The sequence below is a fragment of the Podarcis pityusensis genome (genome assembly GCF_964106645.2).
Source record: "Podarcis pityusensis genome assembly, chromosome: 7".
In the NCBI taxonomy this organism is placed as follows: Eukaryota; Metazoa; Chordata; class Lepidosauria; order Squamata; family Lacertidae; genus Podarcis; species Podarcis pityusensis.
In genome coordinates this window covers 10,416,023-10,443,442 of record NC_138031.1, presented here as the reverse complement: position 1 = coordinate 10,443,442, position 27,420 = coordinate 10,416,023, and the positions used below count along the sequence as shown (strand labels likewise).

At 45.9% G+C, this 27,420-nt stretch overlaps 1 protein-coding gene across 5 annotated transcripts in view; it reads right to left on the bottom strand.

Moving 5' to 3' along the window:
* Positions 1-523: 523 nt before the first annotated feature.
* Positions 524-27,420, bottom strand: part of ST3GAL1 (ST3 beta-galactoside alpha-2,3-sialyltransferase 1) — a 120,159-nt gene continuing 93,262 nt past the window's right edge. For all 5 annotated transcript variants that reach the window (XM_081012764.1, XM_081012766.1, XM_081012765.1 and 2 more), the window contains 6 exons: positions 23,492-24,400; positions 19,011-19,207; positions 16,816-16,995; positions 10,714-10,759; positions 7,929-8,048; positions 524-5,691 (listed from right to left, as the gene is read on the bottom strand). In XM_081012764.1, the coding sequence (XP_080868890.1) occupies positions 5,518-5,691; positions 7,929-8,048; positions 10,714-10,759; positions 16,816-16,995; positions 19,011-19,207; positions 23,492-23,806 (1,032 nt within the window). In that variant the 5' untranslated portion in view covers positions 23,807-24,400 and the 3' untranslated portion in view covers positions 524-5,517. The remainder of the gene's footprint in view (positions 5,692-7,928; positions 8,049-10,713; positions 10,760-16,815; positions 16,996-19,010; positions 19,208-23,491; positions 24,401-27,420) is intronic.

The following is a 27,420-nucleotide window of genomic DNA, read 5'->3' as shown; positions in this document are numbered from 1 at the left end:
ATTCAAGGAAACAGGGATGGCTCTGGAAGGCACAGCATTTTGTCCTGGTGGATCTTGCCCCTGTTCTCTAAGTCTCCTACTTCCCTGGGTCCTTCTCAAGCAATCTGAGACTTTGTAGTCTTGTCTGTTTCTGCTCCTTGCTCTTCAGACCGCTACTGGTCCTGGGAGACCAGCAGGGAGGGGAAATGGTTGCAGGATGGGACACCTCTTGACACCCCCTCCTCTCCAGCCTGCTTCTGATTTCTCTCTGCCACATACACCCCCAGCTCACTAACCCCTGTTCATCGCCCTACCAATCCCCAAATACAGTCGTACCGTAGATTAGTATAACAGCATCACTATATTGGCAGTTTTATTTTCAGTTCCTTTCCTAACAACCCATAGCACGGAATCTGATTCTTCACAGCTGCCACACACTCAATGAACAATTTAACCAATTAACTGACCGCAAGCTCCTGCGGCCACCGAGCACAATTTATTTAATCAGACGCCGAGTCTAATAAAGAGGCCTTCGAGAGGGACGGGTGATTACAATACAAAAATTTATTTGAAGTCATTTGCATCGTACTGAAAATGTCAACAATAAATAAGATGTCGCCAAATAAAACAAAGTGATCCTTCATTTGGAGAGAGAAAAGTGATCATATAAAGAGTAGTATAAGAAAGAAAGATAGATAGAAAGAAGACTTTGACGACAACCCTGGAGACAAGTGTCAAAGAAATTTGGCTTTGCTCAAAACACCCACACCTACAAATAAATACTTTAAAAAGATAATTTAGCAGGGACACTTCAGCGCTATTGGGCAACACCAGTAATTGAACCAGGTATTTCTGTATGCAAAGCTCTACTTTTGAGCTACAGTTCTTTCCTCAAAAGGGGAGCTTGCAGGGTCTGGCACCTGACCCTTGCCCCCACCAACATTTCTGTGATTAAGGTCACCAACTGATCAGGAAACCTATCTAGGCCTGCTCCTCCGCCTTTAACACCCGCTCCACCTTCAAAATAATTGGTGGGTAAAAGCTTCTGCGCAGAATGGAAAGTTGAAGCCAACAACTCAGGCAGACCCTGTTGAAATGGATTTAAATTAGGCAATTGAGTTCAGCGCATCTGCCCATTGCCTCCAGTTCAAGTTGTTGTTAAAGGCACAAGAGCACAAGTAGGTGTATAAAGTTGGTAACCCTCGCTGCGATCATAGCAGGAAGACAGCTATAGAGTGTTACTGGTTACTAGAGTTTTGCTGGAAAATGAGAAAACCCTTGTCATTTTGACTGTCATATTAGCTTCCATTTTTAATCAATAAATCACTGATCACCTGGTATCAGAAAAGTGAGAAATGCTGGCTTTGCCGCCTAGAGGTAAACAGAGACACAGTCTCCTTCTTCTCAGCCAAGGGGAGAACATGCACTTTCTGAATGCTTACGAAAGCTACTGGACATAGAATCTCACCCATTAAAGCAGGGCTGGTCTGTGACCACTGGACCTGCTTGCTGGGAGCCCATTTCCAAACAATGCCCAAAGCCCTGCCTGCTTTTTAAAGGCTCAAATATCGAAGCAAGGGATTTTTGGGTACGTGCGCCGGAGCTGCTTGGGAACTTGCAGCCTTGCCAAATCAGACGCCAGAAGTAGAAGCAGAATGCAGAAGAGAATTCTGCAAAAAGCAGCAACACGACCCAATAGGGAAGGGAGAAGGGCGAGAAATTACACCCACCCAACAAACACACCTTGATTTAAAAACGATAAGTCAACAAGTTTCTTAAGAGTGATTTCTTTCCTTAAAAAAAAACAATACCACAGGTTCCGGAAGAAGAAGAAAACATTATGGAGGATAGCCAAATAAGCAGCTGTTTGAGAACGTTTTCTTTATGTTCTTACGCTCCAAGCTCTGCTGAGGTGGGCTGGTGAATAGTTTGATTGGGCTAAGGGTGGCAGTTTGTCTCCGCTTTCCGGCAGGGATTCTTGTGCCAGGACAGGCAGAAATCCAACCGGGGAAGCTGCTTCTCATCACAACATTTGGGAGCTTAGGGAAAGCTTTCCCAGTTGGACGTCTCCTTGGCTTGTGGGAAACAAAGACATCAATCTGACCTCTCACTGAGACTGAGTGAGGACAGTGCAGTCTCTGCCCCTGTCTAGAGAGCAGGGGTTGCTAACACATACAAACACACAACCTGCAGCCCTCATGGCTAAGTGAGAAAACCCATAACAGTTTCTGCCTGCTCGGATATTTACAGGGACGTTCTGTGATCGGGACATCTGTCTGCTCAAAGGAGATCTCCTCCTTCCTACGAACTTCCACTTTCTATCCTTCCTTCATTACTGCCTTCCATATATTTTCATTCTCCCTACCAACCTAGAACTTTTTATCTTTCTTTTTTAAAGAAACGCAATACATATATTCACAAACTTGATTAAAAAAACCCCCTCAAAATACTGGAACAAGGAATAAGGTAAAGGTAAAGGACCCCTGACCATTAGGTCTAGTCGTGACCGACTCTAGGGTTGCGGCGCTCATCTCGCTTTATTGGCCGAGGGAGCTGGAGTACAACTTCCGGGTCATGTGGCCAGCATGACTAAGCCACTTCTGGCAAACCAGAGCAGCGGATGGAAACGCCGTTTACCTTCCTGCCGGAGCGGTACCTATTTATCTACTTGCACTTTGACGTGCTTTCGAACTGCTAGGTTGGCAGGAGAAGGGAAAGAGCAACAGGAGCTCACCCCGTTGCGGGGATTCGAACCGCCGACCTTCTGATCGGCAAGTCCTAGGCTCTGTGGTTTAACCCACAGCACCACCCGGAATAAATTAAGCCAATTTCACAATTCTGACCCAGTCCCAGATTGTGCTCAGGGTAAGTGCACCACCCAAAGCCAAGCCATGTGTCTCAGTTCTTTCTGTCCTCGCAGGGAAGGAGGTTTTTCCAGATCTCATGCAATGATGAACCAGAGTTCCTTTTAAAGGGGGGGTGGGACGGGACATCAGGAACTGAAACTAGAATCTTTCACATGAATATCAAGTGCCTCTGTGCTCAGTCCTCCTTGGGTGCTAACTACAAATTGATTTATTCAGATGTTGTTCCGACGCTATAAGCTCAGAGTACGATGTTGAAAAAACAACATTATTTCCAGTCTGTGGGTTGCCAATTAATTGGGGCAGTCTGGCCTGCTCTTGTGCATTTTGAGCAGCGACCCTGATCAGCAGGCGATGATTCCCACAATGTGGAGATAACCGCTTGCGGATCATGTTGCTGTGAAAGGCACAGGCGCAGAGGCGGGCAAAAGGAACTGGCAACCCTACCAGGGAATCAAAACGATTCTGGGGCAGACAATAATATCCTTGCTGCGGCACCCGTTTCGAACAGGATTCGAACTACACCTGCGCCGCGAAATTAACGACGGCAACCCACTGGGGCTAAGGGTCAAATGGCAAGTTTTCAAAAGGCGTCCTTAAATCTGGCCGCTCTTGTTTTGAGGAAAAAGCAACCATCCTGATCCCCACGTCGTCCCCTTCCTGCTGAAATACAGCTGGTTTATGCATTCTTATTTATTTAAAAATAATAATTGTGTTTATCCTCAGATGTCGGTTGCCCGTGAGAACTAAAAAGCCTTGCACGAGATCTTTCGGAGAGTTTTTCAGAAAGGGTTTCTCTCTGTTTTTTATAGCGACAATTAAAATAGATACGCACTATTTTTATTTCTTTAAAAAGGAAATAAGAAGGTAGCATAACCGCCTGGATTTTCAGGACAAATGGAGGTGAAGAATCACTGTGCCCCCCCCCACTAATGTCCCCTCAAAAGGTCCCACGACCAGCACCACGAGGCGACTTTAACGTGGATCTGCTCATCACCATTTTCTTGAAACCGCCACACGGCCGTCTTCCTAACAATCTCACAATTAGTTCCTGTGGCAAATGCTTCGTTAAGGACGGCTTCCCCTCTCTTCATTCTCCGGAAGAGGATGCTTTCTACAAAGTTCCAGCCCAATCTCTTCCCGTCACCTTCGCTTAAGGTCCTTGTCAACTGTGGAGATCATCCCTTCCTCTTTTCATTCTTTATAAGGTCCCTGATGGTGCGATCCTAGGCTTGCCTGCGCAGAAGTAAGCTGTATGGAGTTCGCTGGGGACTGACTCCCAAGTAATCCCATTCCCCGGCCATGGATCTCACATCTTGATTCTGCTCACTCCTCCGATGTAGCCCTTGAACAATATCCTCCTGAGGTGGAGACAATTTCCTTCCACTTCAGGACAATTTCACACAGGAGCCACCTACCACAGCAGTAAAAAATAGAAGCCAAAAAAAATCTTCTTTTTTAAATAAAAAAACCCACATTCTTTTAAAATAAGGCAAAAACGTTTCTCTCTCTCAAAAACAAAACTGAAACCTGACTGTTGCTCGTGAACCTTTCAAGTAGACTGAAGAAAGCTGTCGATTAAAAAAAACGATGACGGTAAGTAGCGTTGAACTTTGGTCAGTTATTTCCCTATATATATATATATGTAAAAAAGGTTTAATCGAGGGATTTCAGTATCGGTGAGAGCCAAACAAGACAAAACGACTCTCCCTTTTATATTCTTGATATTTCAGAAAGGCACATGTCAATGACAAAAATTTATAGAGATATAAAAATAACTTCATTTCTCTGATTGGTAGCAGAGTCGAAAGCTCAGAAGCGGCGAGAAAGACATTTTTAAAAGGTAAACAATAGTGACTAGTTTACTCCAGCTTTTTATATCTTCATTTTCAACCCCCCCCCCAATCTTTTCCCTCCTTAATTATGGCTATGAAGAAGAGCAAATACATTTCACATGGGGGGGGGGAATCCACAGTAATAACTGGAAAGTGTTTCATTCAAAATTCCCAGCTCTTGGCAAATGGAATAATGGAATCATAATATTTTAGAGTTGAAAGGTACCCACAAGGGCCATCTAGTCCAACCCCCTGCAATGCAGGAATCTCAGCTAAAGCTGGTGCCAATTTTTGCCGGCTGGTGACAAATGCACACTTGATCATAATGCAGTATGGGAGCTCGGAGGTCTTGCAAGGACGCTGCTCCTGGGAGAAGATAAAAAACAGAATTAGCTCCTTTTTGAGGTAATTTGTGAACGGAGAGGGTGTTTCACATCCACTGTTGTCAGGAATGAAATCCAGCATCTCTTTCGCTGTGTTTTCGGTCCCAGAGAAAATGAAAGCTCAAGGTATGCGTTCTCAGAAAGACGAAAGGGGGTTAGGGGTCGGGATCTAACTTTTGCTTCCTTTAACTTGCACAAGGCAAGATTTACAGAGTGGAAATGTCTCACGAAAGGGAGAGTGACGAAGCAGGAAGAGGAATCCTCCCACATCCTTCAAACGTTGGTAAAGAAATCTCGGGAACCCAGCAATGCCGCTTGCAATCTGCAACCCGGTGGTCGTTCCTGGCTTTTTCGGCTAAGGCGTGAGATACAGTCAACTCCAAGACCCCTTTTGTTTCGGCAAAAGTCTCTGTATTCCCCGTAAGTCAGAAATCACAGCGCTCCCCGTGACCGGGGTCATCTGCCCTTGAAAAAGCGTACTTTGTCGACCGAGGCAAGAGTCAACGTTACGTTGGATTCAAAATCCCCGTCGTGGACGCCCGTCTGGCGGAAAGCCCCGGCTGATGGGTTGTTTTCCCAATAGTGGTGCCAGTTCCCTTTGCTGTCGGCCCCGAAGCCGTAAAGGTCCACCTGCAAGGAAAAAGAGAAAAGAACTCTAAAGAAGTCTCGGCCTTCAATGTAGCAAGTGCTCTGCTTTAAAGCTCTAAACAGCTTCGGCCCAGTATACCTGAAGGAACGTCTCCACCCCCATCGTTCTGCCCGGACGCTGAGGTCCAGCGCCAAGGGCCTTCTGGAGGTTCCCTCGCTGCGAGAAGCCAAGTTACAGGGAACCAGGCAGAGGGTCTTCTTGGTGGTGGTGCCCGCCCTGTGGAACGCCCTCCCACCAGATGTCAAAGAGATAAACAACTACCTGACATTTAGAAGATATCTGAAGGCAGCCCTGTTCAGGGAAGTTTTTAATGTGTGACATTTTAATGTACAGTGGTACCTTGGGTTAGGTACTTAATTCATTCCAGAGGTCTGTACTTAACCTGAAACTGTTCTTAACCTGAAGCAGCACTTTAGCTAATGGGGCCTCTTGCTGCCACTGTGCCGCCAGAGCACAATTTCTGTTCTCATCCTGAAGCAAAGTTCTTAACTATTTTTGGGTTAGCGGAGTCTGTAACCTGAAGCGTATGTAACCCGAGGTACCACTGTATTTTTAATCTTTATTGGAAGCCGCTCAGAGTGGCTAGGGAAACCCAGCCAGATGGGTGGGGTACAAATAATAAATTATTATTATTATTATTATCAGGCTAGAGGCTCATCTAAGTCCAGCATCCTGTTCTCAAAGTGGTCAACCAGATGAGTCTAAGGGAAGCTCGCAAGCCGAACTGAGCACAGGAGCCCCTCACCACTTCCCAGAAACTAATTTTCTGAGGTATTGGTAGCTCTGTCCTCCACAAATTTGTCCTCTTTTAAAGCCATCCAAATTGGTGACAACGTGTATCTCATGTAGTATTCAATCTCTTTCACCATTTCCATGGACGGAAGTCCTCTGCAAGCTCATGTGATTCAACGAGATTCCTGGCCCTTCCATCTCCTTCCCATCCCCAGCTTCATCACCTTCCCCAAGCAGAGAAGGAGCCCTACTGCAGAGATTCACCTTCCCAATATATCTCCAATTTCCCTGCCACACGATAGAAATTGTGCATGTGGGAGAAGAATGAATGAATCTGGTTTAAGTCATGTACAGTGGTACCTCGGGTTACAGACACTTCAGGTTACAGACTCCGCTAACCCAGAAATAGTACCTCGGGTTAAGAACTTTGCTTCAGGATGAGAACAGAAATTGCGTGGTGGCAGCTAAAGTGGTACCTCAGGTTCAGAACAGTTTCAGGTTAAGAACGGATCTCCAGAACAAATTAAGTTCTTAACCCGAGGTACCACTGTGCCTGAACAAGTTAAAGGACCCCTGGATGGTTAAGTCCAGTCAAAGGCAATTAAGGGGTTGTGGCACTCATCTCGCTTTCAGGCCGAGGGAGCCAGCGTTTGTCCACAGACAGCTTTCCGGGTCATGTGGCCAGCATGACTAAACCGCTTCTGGTGCAACGGGACACCGTGATGGAAACCAGAGCACATGGAAATGCCATTTACCTTCCCGCCACAGCAGTACCTATTTATCTACTTGCACTGGCGTGCTTTCAAACTGATGGGTTGGCAGGAGCTGCGACAGAGCAATGGGAGCTCACCCCGTCGAAGGGATTCGATCCGCCAACCTTCTGATCGGCAAGCCCAAGAGGCTCAGTGGTTTGCACCACAGCGCCACCTGCATCCCCGTGTACCTGAATAACCCAGAACTGACATTCGGCATCTATTTTTTCCCTCACCGCAGGGGTTGTGAGGAACAGGTCTGCTCCGGTAGTTTACTATTTGGTCCCTCTTCTCTCTCATTTTCTTTTCCATGCCAAAGGAGGAGTTTGAAAGCCTCTGCTTTTGATTTAAATCTAACCACAGTTCCTGAATCCGGCAACTGTGGTTTGTTTAAATGAACTGCGTGAGCCTTGTTCACTCCCATCTGCTCTGTGAGGAGGAGGCTAGAAGCTTTCATTTTTGTTTGGTTATCTGAACTTGGTTACATCTGAACTTGGAGAATTAGCCCATATTCACATCTCACTGAGAATGTGAATTATGTGCTGAATAAAGTGGCACTATTACTTCTCATGAATTGGAAGCGGTGGTTCTATGATGTCTGCAATGCTCACAAGCACTCCAGGGATCTGGGCTTGGTTTAGAAAGTGGAAGCTTTTGTTCTCCCTCTTGAGAGGGCATAGTGGCAAACCACAGTTTCCCATGATGTCTACACCGAGCCCTAGCATTGCACGTACCTCATCGCAGATGTGAAGAGCAAATATAACTGACAGGAAGCCTGTTGAGGGGTATCTCCCATGATGATGCAGCCAGTTATCATAAACGTATTTTATGAAGAAGGGGTGATAAATCAGGATCTGCACAGAATGAATCAACAGGCCTTGTTAGTTTGGTTGCAGATACAACACGGATGCAAAAAAGGTCGCTAAGACGAGATAAGAAATTGGGCAAGGTTAGAAGTCGCTGACTTCAAGTGCAAATTTGCAGTAAAAGGTGGGGTTTCAAAATCAGAATTTATGCATTTATTCACCTGCCTTATCATGTAAAAACCAGGATGGGTCAGAACCTTTAGAACATGAGTGGCCCTTCGAATGCGATTGGACTCTGCCTCAAACTCCTATCAGCCCCAGGCAATACAGTGGCACCTCGGGTTACATATGCTTCAGGTTACATACGCTTCAGGTTACAGACTCCGCTAACCCAGAAATAGTACCTCGGGTTAAGAACTTTGCTTCAGGATGAGAACAGAAATCATGCGGAGGCGCAGCAGCAGCAGGAGGCCCCATTAGCTAAAGTGGTGCTTCAGGTTAAGAACAGTTTCAGGTTAAGAACGGACCTCCGGAACGAATAAAGTACTTAACCCGAGGTACCACTGTAAACCAGAGCTTTCCAAACTTTTCATGTTGGGGGACACACTTTTTAGACATGCATCATTTCGCGACACAGTAATTCAGTTTTACTAGCAAACCGAAGGTTCAACTGACCCCATTCCAGGAGCGTTCGTGTGACACACCTACACACTAACGTGTCGTGACACACAGTTTGGAAAGCTCCGCAATAAACGAACAGTTCAAGGAAATGCTAGGTGTGCAGTTCCCATCACCACCAGTAAGTGGAGATGCAGCCACGCCACTGAACTGCTAGCTTGGTTCCTGCTTCTTCTTACGGTTACAGGGTGGGAATTTTGAACAGCATCACTTTGCAAGCCGCCTTTGAAACTTTGGCTCATTCCCCCCCCCCCCCATGATATGGGGTTTGTAGTAAGGGTGGAGGGATCTGTAAATTTTTGTTCCGTTTTTTCCCCCTTTTACATGTGTTCATTCATAAATCAATTTCACCACATTTCTACAGTCACCTGAGAGAGTAAAAAAATAAAATCCTGTACAAAAATCTTCCTATAAAATGTGTATTGCTAAATGTTTCATTGCAAAGTAGGTACTGGGGCTGTGGCTCAGTGGTACAGCATCTGCTTTGTTCGAAGAATGCCCCGAGTTCAATTCTAAGCATCCCTACGTAGAGCTGGGAATGTCCCTTTTAAGAAAAGAAAAAACAAAACCACGGAGAGCAGCTGCCAGTCAGTGTAGACAATACTGAGCTATATGGGCCAATAGTCTCGACTCAGTATAAGGCAACTAAACATGCTACAGTGGTACTTCAGGTTACATATGCTTCAGGTTACAAACGCTTCAGGTTACAGACTCCGCTAACCCAGAAATAGTACCTTGGGTTAAGAACTCTGCTTCAGGATGAGAACAGAAATCTTGCGGTGGCAGCACGGCAGCAGTGGGAGGCCCCATTAGCTAAAGTGATGGCTCAGGTTAAGAACAGTTTCAGGTTAAGAACGAACCTCCAGAACGAATTAAGTTCTTAACTCAAGGTACCACTGTATTGCAAAATATGTATTTTATCTCAGTGTACAGACCCCTGGTAATGGACTTGACTGGCCAGCTAAACCAGGCAAGTGTACCTGATGGGTCTCAAACCCTCAGTGAGTTAGGGACTTCCCCGCATGTGAAGATAGGCTTCAGTGGATACAGAGGACGTGACCAATAGTGTGCTAACGCAGCAGTGTGAACTTCACCCCTGGAGGTGCACTCCATTGCCCCTCAAGACAGATGGATGCCAGCGACACACTTCCAGATCAACTTTATCCTAAAACACACATTTTCTGTATGCTTTTGGGTACAAGATACCTAAAAGATCGTCTGACCCCTTGTACACCCTACTGATCACTGCAGATACCATCTGTTCCCTTCTTCCTTCTGTTGTTGAAATCGGACCTTTGGTGGGATGGCATCTGTCCTGTGGAATTTCTTCCCGCTGCATATCAGATAAGCACCACTGCTGTTGAAAAGCTTCCTTTTTTAACAAGCCTTTAAACCGGAGCTTTTAATCCCACTTTGTATCCATATTGGATTTGAAATCGTTTTGATATAAGAAATTATTCTATATAAGTTTCCTACTGCTGATACTTTTATTGCTCAGTTGCTTCAAGGTGTTTCCCTGGAAGTGATGCATAAATGGAACTAACTTTGTGTGTTGTGTTGTGTTGTGTTGTGTTGTGACAATTTAGAATATTCATTTAAACATCCTTAAAATATCAATGACTTCCCTTCCTCTCCTTCCATGGTTCATTCTGCATAACATAAATCCCTCCATTTTTTATATAAACCAAACCCTTCAGCATTCCACTTTTGGATCCATCAAAACTTATTTATACTGCTGGATTTATCTTAATGCTGCCAACATTTTCAAGTGTACACAAAATGGAACTAACTTTGTAAGCGAGCACTGCAAATCTTAGAGAAGTTCCATCTATGGTTAGTCAGCTGGACAGCTCAGTTGGTAGAGCACGAGAGTCTTATCTCAGGTCGTGGGTTCGAGTCTCATGCTGGGCAAAAAATCCTGCATTGAAGGGCTGGTCCTTTCTAATTCTACAATTCTACGATTTGAAGGATCATCTGAATGTAGCCCATGCTTACGTATGGAAGACATTGTGGCCAGATCAGAGCAATAACTCACCTTGCCTTTGTTGACTTTGATTTTGCGTGGCACTGGAATATATGTGCTGTCAAAGAAAAGATATATGTGAGTCAAGGTACACCCTGTGCAGCATGCAGTAAAAAATAATAATAATAAAAAGTAAAACATCCACCCTTACTTCTAAATCCAAAGTCTTGGCATATATGTCATTTATGAAAGAAACACTAAATTAAAATGTAGGTTTGCAAAATTCAGATCGCTATTTTGTCACAGTGCATTTCTGCTTGGAAGATGGAGCAAACTCCCATCAGGGCGTGTTGAATTTGTCAACTTTCAAATTCCAAAAAAATGAGGGGATGCTAAAAAGTGTGACTTGGGAATTCGAAAGATATTTTGGTTCAATTAATGTGATTTAGTTTGGCCTGGTAAGTAAAATGTGTGTAAAATGGCACAGAAATCATTAAAAATGCTTGCCAAGTACCTGTAGTTACATTATATATCAATATTGTATTTATTTATTTATTTATTTATTATTATTATTATTTAGCACTACCTGACATTTTCAGAAGGTAAAATTAAAATTCTTTGGTTTTCCTAAAGCAGTGCTTCTTCATCAAACGTAGACTTACCAAGCTATACGTTGTCCAATCACAAAAATAATAGCAGATTTGATTTCCTCGCACCAAAAAACACACATATTTTTAAGACTCCTCACTGAATAAATTTGCAAAAGTTAAGTTTAATTCCCTAAAATGGCACACCCTACTCCCCCATGTGCTGTCCTGGGGTCCTCTTGACCCCTCGCCCCACCAGAGCTGATCTGGGGCACATGGGTGCAGGACATACGAAAAAGCCCCACTTGTGCTAGCAGGACTTCTGCTAGCTCAACTGTTTTATTTCCCTCCAGCCCATAGTCAATTTGCCAAAAGTTAAACACAGAAAGGGCATTAAACCTTAGGCGAGCAAAGACTGGCAGCTCCATGTCTCTCCACATGCCCTGTTCCTGAATGGCTAAGCTACTGTGATGTCATGGAATGTTCACTCCCTCCCTCTACGCCTCACAGCTGTCAGTCAACAGAATGCCCTCCTTTTCCCCAACCAATGTTCTGTCTGTCCTGTCTCCACGGCAGAACACTCAGGTTTGCCGTGGATCAAGGAAAAAGCTCTTTCATCCCCAGAAAAAGTCAACAGCTGCTGTGAAACCCCCTCCCCTTTTTTAAAGACACATACATTTATTTTTATTTTTTTTACAGAAAAGAATTCCCTGCCATATATGTGGCATTCTGGTTTGGATGAAGCCGTTGCTAAAATCCATTTCTTTACCAAAGGGAGACTAATCCATTCCCTTAAACTCGGCTAATAAGAACAGAGGCTTTTGTCAATTCCCAAACAAAACCCTGGAACGTGAAACCTTTGATGAACGCTTCGGTTTGTGCTTATCCTGTCCAGGAAGTTTGCTTTGATTCTGTTACACTGTAAGCTGCCTAAATTTCTTTAGCCTTTGCTCCATCGCATTACATGCAGACATTCACGTTGCCTTGCTTCCTGCTGCTTGCTTTTCACGGACAGCGAGATCAAAGGAAGGAACCCTGACCCCTTCTCCTCCACCCCCCCCAAAAATAAATAAGGTACAATAGAGAGGGGGGGGAATAGAGGAAGTGCCACGCGGCACATTGTATCTCAGTATGCAAAACCACAACTTTGCATATCCGTTTCTATTTAACGATTTTCCTCTCTCATTTCCTAGTTCTGTTTAGCAAAAGGAGGCACCATTACTATGATGAAATCTGTGTGTATTGGGAGAGAACATCTACATTGCAAGGGGGATCTGGTGCGTTATTCTTATCCTGGCTAGTAAGCTGTGGACGGCTTACTAATGGTACATGTGAACAGGATCTAGGGGTCTTGGCTGACCACATGTTTAACATGAGTCAACAACAGCAAAAAAAAAAGGTGAATGGTATTCTAGGCTGTATTAACAAAAGTCTAGTGTCCAGATCAAGGGAAAAAATAGAGCCAATTCTATTCTTCCTTGGTCACACCACACCTGCAGTACTGTGTCCAGTTCTGGGTGTCATAATTTAAGAAGGATGTTGACAAGCCGGAATCATGTGCAGAGGAGGGTGACCAAGATGATCATGGGTCTAGAAACCAAGCCTTATGAGGAACAGTTGAAGGAGCTGGGTATGTTCAACCTGGAAAAGAGGAGACTTAGAGGAGATATGATTTGTTGTTGTTGTTTTTTAGTCATTTAGTCGTGTCCGACTCTTCGTGACCCCATGGACCAGAGCACGCCAGGCACTCCTGTCTTCCACTGCCTCCTGCAGTTTGGTCAAACTCATGTTAGTGGAGTTATGATAGCCATCTTCAAATATCTCAAGGGCTGTCACGTGGAAGAGGGAGCATGCTTGTTTTATCCCGCTCTGGAGGGTAGGATGTGAACCAATGGCTTCAAGTGACAAGAAAGGAGATTCCAACTAAACACACAGAAAAGCTTTCTGACAGTTAAGGGCAGTTCGACAGTGGAATAGACCCCCACGAGAGGTGGTGGAATCTCCTTCCTTGGAGGTTTTTAAGCAGAGGTTGGGTGGCCATCTGTCATGGATGCTTTAGCTGAGATTCCAGAAGAGCATTAGCTTTTTTTGCTGCTGCATTTCTGGTCCTGCTTGCTGGTTTTCCACAGCTGTCATGGTCCGGTTCACGGGCGATCGAAGTCCCGGCAGGGGATGTCAGGACTGGGGGCAAGATGGCGGGGTGGGAGCAGGAACAGGAGTCCAGAAGCCAGGAGTCAGAAAGCCAAGGGTCCGAAGGTCAGGAAGCAAGGAGTCAAGGGTCCGTGGATCAAGAAGCAGGGAGTCAAGAAGTCAAGGGTCCAAGGATCAAGAAGCAAGGAGTCAAGAAGCCGAGGTTCAAGGACCAGGAAGCAAGAAGCCAAACGCAGCAAGGCAGGATCGTGTTTCTGTGGCAAAGAGCCGAAGGGAAATGCTGACCTTATATCGCTTCCCAGCTCTTGCCACCAGGTGCTGTGAGTTACCAATTGGCCTCACCTGTGAGGCCATGCCTTGCCTCTTCAGAACAAACTTAGGAAGGCCCCTGTCCTGCAGAGTCCTATTGGTCACAGGGCCTGGCTCCTGCACGCACACCTGACAAAAGGAATCTGGCTGGCCACTGTGAGAACAGGATGCTGGACTAGATGGGCCATTGGCCTGATCCAGCAGCCTCTCCTTATGTTCAGTGGGACAGGTCTCAAATCCCCACTCACGTATGACGCCCCCTGGGTGACCTTGGGCCAGTCACTGCCTCGCAGGGTTGTTGTGGGGATTAAATGAGATGGGGGAAGGATCACACAGTATGCCAACGTTGAGCTCTTTGGAGAAAAAGGTGAGATATAAATGCAATAAATAAAAATAATGTTCTTACTGCCAACAACAATGGCTGGATGAGGCCAAAGGCTCGTCCAATTCCGCATTCATTCTGTTCTCCCAACAGCCAGCCAGGTTCCTATGGGGTCATGCCCGCTTGCTTCCCCCATATATCGTCGGTCTCAGTTGAGGCTCAAAATTGAGCTGCGCCTACTTTGGCTCTCTATGGCCCATTGCAGGGGAAAAGTGCTCTCACTTCATAAAAAAAAGTCCCTGTCCATTAATCACAAGCCCATCTTCTTCCTGCTTGCCAGAGGCCTGCTCTCTACATTGTGTGCTCCTCGTGTTTTTAATTTCCTGGCTGGAACTCGGTGGGCTGCCGTGGCTTATAATAATAACCATCATCCAGAAACTAACTTCAGGAACCTGCCTGATCTGATCGGCGGCAACTTCCAGATGCAATAAATGGAACAGGAAGGAGGCACGTAAGAATAAATATCAGGTGTGTTGGAGGGCGAGATTGAACACCTTCTAATAGCCTGCATTTGCCAACAAAGGTCCGTATAGTAAACGCTATGGTTTTCTCAGTAGTGATGTATGGAAGTGAGAGCTGAACCATAAAGAAGGCTGATCGCCGAAGAATTGATGCTTTTGAATTATGGCGGGGGAGGAGACTCTTGAGAGTCCCATGGACTGCAAGAAGATCAAACCTCTCCATTCTGAAGGAAATCAGCCCTGAGTGTTCACTGGAGGGACAGATCGTGAAGCTGAGGCTCCAATACTTTGGCCACCTCATGAGAAGAGAAGACTCCCTGGAAAAGACCCTGATGTTGGGAAAGATGGAGGGCACAAGGAGAAGGGGACAACAGAGGACAAGATGGCTGGACAGTGTTCTCGAAGCTACTAACATGAGTTTGACCAAACTGCGGGGGGCAGAGGAAGACAGAAGTGCCTGGCGTGCTCTGGTCCAGGGGGTCACGAAGAGTCGGACACTACTAAATACTAAACAACAACAACAACAGCCTGCATCAGCCAGATATAGAATAATAGAATTGTAGAGTTGGGAAGAATTGAAGAGTTGGTTAGCCCAACCTGTTGCAATGCAGGAATCGCAATGGAAGAATCTCTGACCACAAGCTTAACATAAGTCAACGTTGTGATGCAGCAGCAAAAACAGCTAATGCTACTTTAGGCTGGATTGACAGAAGTCTAGTGTTCAGATCAAGGGAAGTAATGGTCTCACTCTTATTCTGCCTTGGTCAGACCACACCTGGAGTCCTGTGTCCAGTTCTCAGCACCACAATTTAGGATGCTGACAAGCTGGAACGTGTGCAGAGGAGGGCAAGCAAGAGGATAAAGGGTCTGGAAGCCATAGTCCATTAATTTCGTCTGCCATTCTTCTTTCGTCAGAATTTCTTCTTGTTTCCATTTCTGGGCTAACAGTACTATTGCCGCAGTTGTTGCATATAAAAACAATTTAACATCTTGCCTATTAATGTCCTGACCTATAATACCAAGTAAAAACGCTTCTGGTTTTTTTTTTTTAAAAAAAGTATAATGGACTATGTATAATGTATTAAAGAACTATGCAGAATTGGACAAAATGACAGGAAGGATTCGAAACCTGCGGGACCAGAGATTTACAGAAGATTGGAAGAAGTATATGAATTATTTGAAGAGCAGCTGTAATCAACAAATTACGCTAGTAGGACTACAAGAAGTTTTATAAGGAGAAATATACAAAGTGTTACAAAGTAGGAAAAGATAGAGATACTGGTTATGAGTTTGAAATGTACAGTGGTACCTCGGGTTACTTATTCTTCAGGTTACATACACTTCAGGTTACAGACACCGCTAACCCAGAAATAGTACCTCGGGTTAAGAACTTTGCTTCAGGATGAGAACAGAAATCGTGCTCCGGTGACAAGGCAGCAGCGGGAGGCCCCATTAGCTAAAGTGGTGCTTCAGGTTAAGAACAGTTTCAGGTTAAGAACGGATCTCTGGAACGAATTAAGTACGTAACCAGAGGTACCACTGTAATAGGGAAAATAAGAAATGCATACTAAGAGATTAGATTGGAAAATTTTCAGACAGGATTGATGGAAGTCTAAAAAATTGAATAAGATGTAAAAGTATGCTTAATTACTGTTGAAAATGATATGTTAAAAAACATATATATATATATGGGTCTGGAAACCAAACCTCAGGAGACTGAGAGGAGATACAATAGCCATCTTCAAATATGTCAAGGGCTGTCGCATGAAGGATGAAGCAAGCTTATTTTCTCATGCTCTGGAGGGTAGGACTCGAACCAATGGCTTCAAGTGACAAGAAAGGGGATTCTGACTAAACATCAGGAAGAACTTTCTGAAAGTAAGAGCTGCTCGACAGTGAAATGGACTCCCTCAGTTGATGGGCTTTCCTTGGAGGTTTGTAAGTAGAGGTTGGACGGCCATCTGTCATGGATGAGTTAGTTGAGATTCCTGCATTGCACAGGGTTAGACTAGAGTTCTTGCTTCCCTCTACAGTTCTATGATTCTACTATTCTGTGAGATCATATGAAGAGATCTGCTGGATCAAGTTGTGGGCTCACTATTATGCCCCTTGATCTAGATACTATACTTCTGTTGGTGCAGCCTAGAACAGCATTTGCTTTTTTTGCTGCTGCATCGCACTGTTGGCCCAACGTGAGTGGTCCACAAAGACTCCTAGATCTCGTCCAGCAGAACTCGCCCAACTTCTCATGGCCTCCTAGAACAGAGCAGACACGGCCACTTACTGGTTGATGGTCCCTGTGGTGAGAGCGCTGATGACCCAGCGAAGGTCCAGGGTCTTGAACGGGATGACTATCATGCTGACGTTCTCGCCCAGTTCCTTGTAGCTCTCAGGGTAGACAAAGTGGTGGGTCGTCTTGCTGCCGACATCAGACTCATAGCCGGCTGTGGGGGCTTTGTTCATTCTGTGTGGTCCAAGAGAAGAGGGGTGAGGGAAAAAGCAGGCAACGCCAGGAGGAGGTACATGGGGCAGGTAGGCATCATCTTGCCACAGGTGGCAACGGCCGCTATTGATGGGCACATTTGCAGGCTGGAGAATAAATATCTCCCCTTCCCACCTCGTAAGTCTCATGGCCAGTCCCTGCACCCTGAATGGACTTCAGAAAATTCTTCTGTTGGCTAAGGAAGGGTTCCTCTCAAGCACAGAAGTGCAATTGGTTCGACAGCTGCAACCATTCCCGGATTGGGAAAGACTGACCATGGTAGTTCATGCATTGGCTAGATTACTGCAATGTGCCCTTTGTGGGGCTTCCCTTGTGCTTGACCAGGAAGCTGAGGTTAGTGCAAAACGCTGAAACACAGTTACTGACAGGAGCGAAACCTTGTCAGTATAGAACACTTGCCCAGAGAACTGTGCTGGTTCCTGATCTGCTCCCAGGTCAAGTTCAAGGTGTTACTGTTAGTATATAAAGCCATTAACAACCTGGGACCAGTTTACCTGCAAGATGTTGTGAACTGCCCTGAATCCTGTATACAGTATACAGAAATTACAGTATACGGCATATAGGGCAGTATACAAAATTAATTAATTAATAATACCACCCCACTCGACTGCTTCAATCGGCGGAACTGGGACTGTTAAAGGCTCCATATAACACCTGTTCTATATTTATGAGAAATCAGTCTTTTAGTGTGGCAGAACCAACACTTTGGAACTCCCTGCCTATTGACACCAGGCAGAGAAACCTTTGCTGTATTCAATTTTGGCGCCTGCTAAAAACATTTCCCCTTTAGTCGAGCCTAACCAGACCTGGAGAAGGTTGAAGTATGTTTTAATCTGTTTTTAGTTTGTTGCCAATTTTATTTTTTTGAACGTTTTAAAGAGCTGGGTTTTTTGGGGTTTTTTTGGTTTTTTACTGATAATACTACAGTGGTACCTTGGGTTAAGTACTTAATTCATTCCGGAGGTCCGTTCTTAACCTGAACTGTTCTTAACCTGAAGCACCACTTTAGTTAATGGGGCCTCCTGCTGCTGCTCCGCCGCCGGAGCTCAATTTCTAGCAGTTCGAAAGCATATCTAGATGGACTAGATAGGCTGGTCTCACCTTAAAAAAGGTAAAGGGACCCCTGACCATTAGGTCCAGTCGCGGACGACTCTGGGGTTGTGGCGCTCATCTCACTTTATTGGCAGAGGGAGCCGGCATACAGCTTCCGGGTCATGTGGCCAGCATGACTAAGCCGCTTCTGGCGAACCAGAGCAGCACATGGAAACGCCGTTTACCTTCCCGCCGGAGCGGTACCTATTTATCTACTTGCACTTTGATGTGCTGGCCACATGACCCGGAAGCTGCTGTTCAGTATTTCAGACTGGTCTCTCTCTCCCCACCAGCCAGTGGTGTAGCTTTTTTGAGGGGGGCACAGGGGGCACAGCTTCTGTCGCTGGGCTCCGTTGGAAACGGCTTCTCCATGCGGACCAGGAAGCGACCTCTCTGGACAATGGAATGACTTTCCTTTTCTTATCTCGGTGGCTGCAATCTCCTGGGTGATGTGGATGCCGTGAGGCAGTTGAATGTGCACCCATATTTTGTCCGTTTCAAACGTCCCTCCATGTGGCTCTGGCAACCCATGCTACACCACTGCTCCCAGCCTTACATGGAGATGCTGGGGACTGAAGTTGTGGCGTTCTGCACAAAAACCCGGTGTTCTACTGCTGAGCTGCAGCCTTTTTCCTATGGAGTCAGTTCCCCCATTTGGTTGCAAATATCGAATTATCAGGTGAGGGGGAGGTGAATGCGAATCACGAGTCTGCAGCAGCAATGGGCTGAAAATTGGTAAATGGGATCTTTGGTGAGGCTCAGCTCCAGACGTCACCTATTTAAGCCTCACCGTGAAGACAATGGCTTTTTTCTTTTCTTTTCGTTACTTTCAGTGGCAGAGAGCGGTCAGGCTAAGATCGCTAAACCTTGCAACAGGGACTCACCTGAACACAAAGTCATGGCTGTCGATCTCCTGGCCGTACTGCGACTGCTTGAGGTTACCCGAGTTCCCCACCACGGCACACCGCCTGCATCGCGAACCGCTTCTCTCCAGGAGCTGGTCCGCGTCTCCAGGGATGAGCTCAAACAGCTCCTGGATGGTCTCATTTAAACCCTTGGGGTTCTTTTCCCCTTGCAGCTTCTGTAAAGAAGAACACACAAGTCACTGCGCGGCTTTCGAGGGGCTGTGGAAAAAGGATTCCAGGCACAATTCAAAGTGTTGGTGCTGACCCCTAAATGGCCTCGGTCCAGTATACCCAAAGGAGCATCTCCACCCCCATCATTCAGTCTGGACACTGAGGTCCAGCTCCAAGGGCCTTCTGGCGGTTCCCTCCAAAGCAAGAAGTGAGGTTACAGGGAAACAGGCAGAGGGCCTTCTTGGTAGTGGCGCCCACCCTGTGGAACACCCTCCCATAAGATGTCTAAGAAATAAACAACTACCTGACTTTTAGAAGACATCTGAAGGCAGCCCAGTTTAGGAAAGCTTTTTATGTTGATGTTTTATGTGTTTAATATTTTGTTGGTAGCTGCCCAGAGTGGCTGGGGAGGCCTGGACAGATGGTCGCAGTATAAGTAATAAATTGTTGCTGTTGTTGTTTGTTGTTGTTACAGCAGTGTCTTGGCTTAGGAATCAATAGGCTGGAGCAGGTTAGGTGACACAAGAGGCATTCAAACGTGGTAGATATCACATTCGTTTCCTTGATTAAAGCTCTTGGAGAAACCGCCTTCTTGAGCGTCAGACCCACTTCTTGAGTGTCAGAGGTCCTATGGCTGGGTTGGGATGGCATGGGGATGAGGGACCAACTCCCTTCTCTTGCGGGGGCCCAATTAGTGCCATTGCCTTCCGTTAAGAGTTTGGGTGTAATCCTTGACGCCTCCCTTTCCATGGAGGCGCAAGTTACAGCAACAGCCAAGGCGACATTTTTCCACCTTTGCCGCATCAAGCAGTTGGTCCCTTACCTTTCCCGCCCCGACCTGGCCACAGTGATCCATGCGACGGTCACCTCCAGGCTTGACTATTGTAATTCGCTCTATGCAGGACTGCCCTTGAAGCTGTCCCAGAAATTCCAGCGGGTGCAGAATGCTGCAGCGAGGCTCCTCACGGGGTCCCTGCCATGGGAGCATATGCACCCAGTGCTTTTCCAGCTGCACTGCCTCCCAGTGGAGTACAGGGTCAGATTTAAGGTGCTGGTTTTGACCTTTAAAGCCGTTCATGGCCTAGGACCCTCGTACCTACGGGACCGCCTCTCCTGGTATGCCCCACGGAGAGCCTCAAGGTCCATAAATAACAACACCCTAGTGGTCCCAGGCCCTAAGGAAGTTAGATTGGCTTCAACCAGAGCCAGGGCCTTCTCAACACTGGCTCCGGCCTGGTGGAACGCTCTGCCTCATGAGACCAGGGCCCTGCAGGATCTGATTTCTTTCCGCAGGGCCTGTAAGACAGAGTTGTTCCGCCTGGCCTTTGGCTTGGAGCCAATTTGATTCCCTCCCTCCCTCTCTTTCTTTTTTCTTTTCCTTCTCCTCCTGCGATGAGGCTACATTTTAATATTTTAATGTTCCATTATTTTAATGTTGTATTTTATTTTTGTTTTTAAGTTGTAATCATTCATCTTGTTTTTATTATTGCTTGTAAGCTGCTCTGAGCCCGGCCTTGGCTGGGGAGGGCGGGGTATAAATAAAAAATTATTATTATTATTATTATTATTATTATTATTATTATTAATGGTCTCAATCTGCTGAGCCTGTCTTCACATGCAGGGGAAATCCTTAATTCACCGAGGGTTTGAGACCCATCAGCTACCCTCAAGGGGTTTAGCCAGTCAGTCAAAGCCATTCCCAGGGTGTGGCCGCTGTTGCATGCTGACTGCTTCTAAGAGCCACATGTGAGATCGGAGTGCAGGCTGGGGACCAAAGGTGAACAAACTACCCCAGAAGGAGCATGGTGTGTCCCCCACCGGGGGGGGAAAAGATCCCTGCATTCCCATGCACCCTATTTTATCCTCCTAACAACGCTTTGAGGTAGGTTAGGCTGAGAGGCCCAAGGTCAGCCGGTGAGCTTCGTGGCAGAATGGGGATTCAACCCCTGGTCTCCCAGTTTCTAGTCCGACACTCTAACCTCTACACCACATTGGTATCCCTACCTAGACTTGCAATTTCCATAATATGGTGCTTTTATTTCCTTACGGGCAAATGTGAACATCTATTCTGCAGCTGTTTCCTACCCCCGCCCAAACCCAATTATAATGTGAAGTAAGAAATGAGCCAGCTGGCGGGACCATAGGCAACAGAAATCCGGTCATTGCCTCTAATGATATTGATTTTGGGGAGGATTGGCAGGTGTCCCCCCCCCCCTGCTGTCAGCACAGATTTAACGGGCCTCTCAGATATCGGGAAAGCCACCCACGACAGAAATTTCTGATGGACAGCTTGCCACAGAAACCAGATACCATGCAGAACAAACCGTTTCTCAGATTGGTCACTAAAGCTGCCTCCAGGCTGTCAGTAATTTGCAGGAGGGATCCAAGAGCATGCTGGAAATTTAGGTTTGTGCAACTGCAGTGTTCTTACAAAAGGCAACTTCTTTGCAGATTTGTTGAGAGCCAGTGGTGGTTTGGTGGTTAGAGTGTTGGACTAGGACTTGGGAGAGATCAGGGTTCGAATCCCCACCTGAGCCAGGAAGCTCGCTGGTTGACCTTGAGTCAGACACTCACTCTCAAGACTACCTTGCAGAGTTGCTCTGAGGATAATATGGGGGAAAGGGACAGCCATGCAAGTCACTTTTGAGTTCTTTGGAGAAACGGGTGGGATAGAAATGTAACAAGCAAACAAAATGATAGCTACGAAAATGACTGGGAAACACACTGAGGGGATGAATGAATAACACAAAGGTTCAATGCCTATTGTTGACCACATCTGTGGCCCTCCAGATGCTTGCAAGGATCTATCGGGCCCTGCCCTGATGGCCAATGCTCAGGGATGATGATAATAATAATAATAATAGTAATAATTTATTATTTATATCCTGCCCATCTGGCTGGGTTTCTCCAGCCACTCTGGGCGGCTTCCAACAAAGTATTAAAATACAGTAGTCTGTTAAACATTAAAAGCTTCCCTAAACAGGGCTGCCTTCAGATGTCTTCTAAAAATCTGGTAGTTGTTTTTCTCTTTGACATCTGGTGGGAGGGCGTTCCACAGGGCGGGTGCCACTACTGAGAAGGCCTCTGCCTGGTTCCCTGTAACTTGGCTTCTCGCAGCGAGGGAACCGCCAGAAGGCCCTCGGTGCTGGACCTCAGTGTCCAGGCAGAACGATGGAGGTGGAGATGCTTCTTCAGGTATACTGGACCGAGGCCGTTTAGGGCTTTAAAGATCAGCACCAATACTTTGAATTGTGCTCGGAAACGTACTGGGAGCCTCCAGCCAGAGAACCCTCTAGGGAAGCCTCACCAGAGGAAGACTCTGACTAAATATCAGGAAAAACTTTCTGGCAGTAAAAGCTGTTTGACAGTGGAATGGTCTCCCTCAGGAGGTGGTGGACTTTCCTTCCTTGGAGGTTTTTAAGCAGAGGTTTGTTTGGCTATATGTCAGGGACGCTTTAGCTGAGATTCCTGCATTGAAGGGTTGGACTAGATGCAGCTCTCAGATCCTTTGATTCAATTTGCCAATAGCTGGGAATTTTGAATGAAACTCTTCCTACGATTTTATGATCCTTACAAATTTGGCCACGCAAGGCTCCAACCAACCGAGGTGCACAACAATGCACGTACGAGGGTAAAGGAAAATGCACCACGTTTGTGAAAAACAACACCAAAAGATTTACATCGCATTAGGGGGAAATTGCTTGAAAAGGTGTTTCGTCTTGGTCAAAAGTGCATACAGAAATGTGCCTGTTTCTGGAGAATCCTGCACTAAAATGCTGGTGGTTCACGCATAGGTAAAGGTACCCCTGACCATTAGGTCCAGTCGCGGACGACTCTGGGGTTGTGGTGCTCATCTCGCTCTATAGGCCAAGGAAGCTGGCATTTGTCCGCAGACAGCTTCCGGGTCATGTGGCCAGCATGACTAAGCCACTTCTGGCGAACCAGAGCAGCACACGGAAACACCGTTTACCTTCCCGCCGGAGTGGTACCTATTTATCTACTTGCACTTGACATGCTTTCGAACTGCTAGGTGGGCAGGGGCAAGGACCGAGCAACGGGAGCTCACCCCATCACAGGGATTTGAACCACCGACCTTCTGATCGGCAAGCCCTAGGCTCAGTGGTTTAGACCACAGCGCCGCCCGCGTCCCTCTTGGTTCACACATACACACCAATTAAAAATGGCTAGGGAAAATTTGGATGACTGAAGGCTGGGGGAAAAAACAACACAAGAAAGTGGGGAGACCCCAAGGCAAACAGGTCTCTCTCCTCCACAGCTAAGCTACTCACCAGCCACCACTTGTAGCTGTCTTCGGGCATGAAGGCATTCTGTGTGGTCAGGAAGGGTTGCATAGTTTGGTTGAACCTGTCGTCGAACCAGAGCGAGACCCCCTCTTCAGAAATGCACGTGCGGCAGCTGCAAGGCCTCCGGGAATATTTCATCAGTCTCCGAAACTGCTCCGAAAACTGGTAGATGAGCTGTTTGGGGTCCCAGGCGACCATGACCGTGTTGTGGCTGTAGTTCAGCAAGAACGACGTGATGGTGATGACAAACAATAAGGCAAGAGTATACATCTTGAAGCCCCTCTTCCTGATGGCCAGCATCTTGACCCGCTGCAGCCGCCGCCTCCTTCTTAGCCCGGATGCTCGAGTGAAATGCCAGTGGCTGAGGCAAGCAAAAGCGGAGGTTTCCTTCCAGGGCTCTGTTTAGGCTGCAAACCGTAGCTTAATTGCCTTTATTGTCCAAAAGGAACAGCCCACATTACTATGTCCTGGAGCGACTGAAACAGGACCGAATCCCTGATCATCTTTTATCTCCTTTTATGAGAAAAATAAAAGGCTCCATCCACCTTCAGAACTCTTTTTTCCTTCAGCTCTCCTCCAGCAGCTGCTAATTCCTCCAAAGGTTTAGTGAAAGCAAACAACTGCAATTTTCTGTTTCTTTTTTTGCCACCCCGGCAGTTTGAGGGAGGAAATTATTAACAATGTCAAGGAACACTCCCCCACCCACCTCTTTGCTGTGTGGGAAGAGAGACCTTAAATGAAAAAAAGGATTTAAGTAAGGGCGAAAAAATCACTTTTCCTCTGGAAATTATTTCATTAGGGCCGCTGATTAGCTCATTCAAAGGTTGTTGTTCCAGGCAGCTGGCAGTCAAAAGCCTCGTCCACGTTACGATGCTGAAACTCCTTTTTTTCTACCTGGAAAACACAAGAGAGAAGGAGAAACTTCAACAGTGAGTTTCAGGGATCTTTCCATTTAATGGGAGGGCGCGGGTTTCATTTCCCAACCCCTCCCCCCCACAGCTTCAAATCAATGGAAATTAAACGTTTCTGCTGCTCCCAACATGGGATTCATGTGTTGAGAAATTTCCAAAGAGGCCTTTTCAACATAATAAAGCCTACGCTCTCTTGCAGGCTGAGCCACCGGTCGGCTGGGTTTTCTGCAACATATTCAGGATATAATCTGTGTTTTTGAAATTATAGTTTGCCTGCATTTCGTGAAATCTACCCGTTACATTAAGGCACAATTGGTAGCACTTACCAACAGAAGAGTATTCATAACAAGCAGAAGTGGAACTCTGGAATAAATGGAGGGGAGCAGCCACAGCAAGGCTCCCGCACAAAAACAGATGGATGTACAAGGCTGTAGTTTGTTCATCTAGCTCAGGCTATGCTGTCTACTGGGATAGCTCAGTAGGTAGAGCATGATAATGTCAGGGTTGTGTGATTGAACCCCACATTCGGCAAAAGATTCCTGCATCGCAGGGGGCTGAATTATGTGGCCGAGGCCTCATCAGATGCTTTGCAATTTGCAGCAAGGGCCATGGCAGCAGATGTAGGAGTGCGCAGGCAGCTCTGGTTTAAACAGTGGCAGTCAGAAGCCAAAGCCAAGACCAGCCTGGCCAGCGAGCACTTCAAGGGGGGGGCAAGCTATTTCAGATGCACTGGTAGAGACCAGGGACAAAAAGAAGGCACTGCAATGCGCTCTACGTGAGGCTACCTTTGAAGGTGACACGGAAACTACAACTAATCCAGAATGCGGCAGCTAGACTGGTGACGGCCGCCGAGACCACATAACACTGGTCTTGAAAGACCTACATTGGCTCCCAGTACGTTTCCGAGCACAATTCAAAGTGTTGGTGCTGACCTTTAAAGCCCTGAACGGCCTCTGTCCAGTATACCTGAAGGAGCGTCTCCACCCCCATCGTTCTGCCCGGCCACTGAGGTCCAGCGCCAAGGGCCTTCTGGCGGTTCCCTCACTGCGAGAAGCCATGCTACAGGGAACCAGGCAGAGGGCCTTCTCGGCAGTGGCACCCGCCCTGTGGAACGCCCTCCCACCAGATGTCAAAGAGAAGAACAACTACCAGACTTTTAGAAGACATCTGAAGGCAGCCCTCTTTAGGGAAGCTTTTAATGTTTAACAGACTACTGTATTTTAACACTTTGTTGGATGCCACCCAGAGTGGCTGTGGAATAAATAATAAATAATTATTATTATTATTAGAGAGAGAGTCACAAGGAAAACTATTCTTCCTTTTGTCCCTACAGGGGCTCATCCAATGCTAGAGACCCCAAGAAACACCACCTGATGCTTTAAGCAATCCAGCATCTGCTGGAGATCAGCACAATAGAGCCTGTGCCACAACCACAGCAATGCTTTGGCCGCTACTCTATTCTCTTTATGGTCCCAAAAAAATCAGGGAAATGGAGGGCCATTCTGGATCCCAAGAGAGTCCACCAATCTCTGAGCCACATCAAGGATCCCAATTCTCCCTACAGAGAAGTCACTTAACATGGTAAGAACCAACATTTGCTATTGTTAGATCCAAAAATTAAGAATCTGTCAAGAATGTATAACTTGCTGTTGATATGGAATATTCAGGATGAAATGGTGAAATCAGCTATGATTAAATGGGCACAAGATGTTGGATATAACATAATGATGGCTGACTGGGAACAGTTATGGACCACAGGTATAAAATTCATGGCATGTAATGTCCTAAGAGAAAATTTAATGAAAATGATTTGTAGGTGGTATATGACACCAGTCAAGCTTGCAAAAATTTATCATTTGCCCGACAATAAATGTTGGAAATGTAATGAGACTGAAGGTACATTCTTTCACCTTTGGTGGACATGCCCAAGGATTAAGACATTCTGGGAGATGATCTATAACAAAATGAAAAAGGTATTTAAATATACCTTTCGGAAGAAACCAGAGGCCTTTCTCCTGGGCATGGTTGGCCAATTGGTGTCAAAGAAGGATGGAACTTTTTTTATGTATGCAACAACAGCAGCAAGAATACTCATCGCGAAGTATTGGAAGACACAAGATTTACCCACTCGGGAAGAATGGCAGATGAAGTTGATGGACTATATGGAATTGGCGGAAATGACTGGCAGAATCCGAGACCAGGGAGAAGAGTTGGTGGAAGAAGACTGGGAAAAGTTTAAAGACTATTTACAGAAATATTGTAAAATTAATGAATGTTAGAAAAATGTTGGAATGAAGTTATATGGCTTTAGTAGAAATGTTATAAGGAATTAAGTATAAATAGATTAATAGAGTATTAAAAGGAAAAATAAGGCTAGAATCTGTTAAGATAATTAAAGGATAGAAAGAAGAGGAAGATGGAAAGGAATTGCTGAAACAATCAACAGAAGTGGAATACAAAAAGGGAGGTGTGAGGCGGCCACGGAAATAAGTGAATGAAAGATAAGATATTAAAATTGTTTGATTTTTTTTAAACTGTTTTTGTTTTGTTTTGTTAGTTTAATGTGTTATGTAGTGTTTTTGTACTGCATTGTATTGTTCTTTTTTCTTTTTTTTATGTGTTTAAATTGTTGGAAAAGTAATAAATATTATTTTTTTAAAAAAAGAACCAACATTTGCTCACCATACCTGGAATGAGAGATGTACACAGCAGCAGCTGCCATCAGCAACAACAGGTAAGGTGGGGGAAGTCAAAACTTTGCCCACAGTTCCCCTGTTCCTGCAACACATACAGGACTTGGATATTGCCCAGCAGCCCTCTGCCCTCTCTCAAAGTCGATTCTGCTCACGACTTTGGATGAAAGTGTGGACCAGTGGGGCGCAGCAAGTCCAATCCTGCTTCTCCCCCAATTCACAACTTCACTCATATTCCATGACCAAGGCTGGTGCTTAAAGCTATTCCCAGGCAGCACTGTTGGAAACCATGCAACTTTCCATTTCTCTA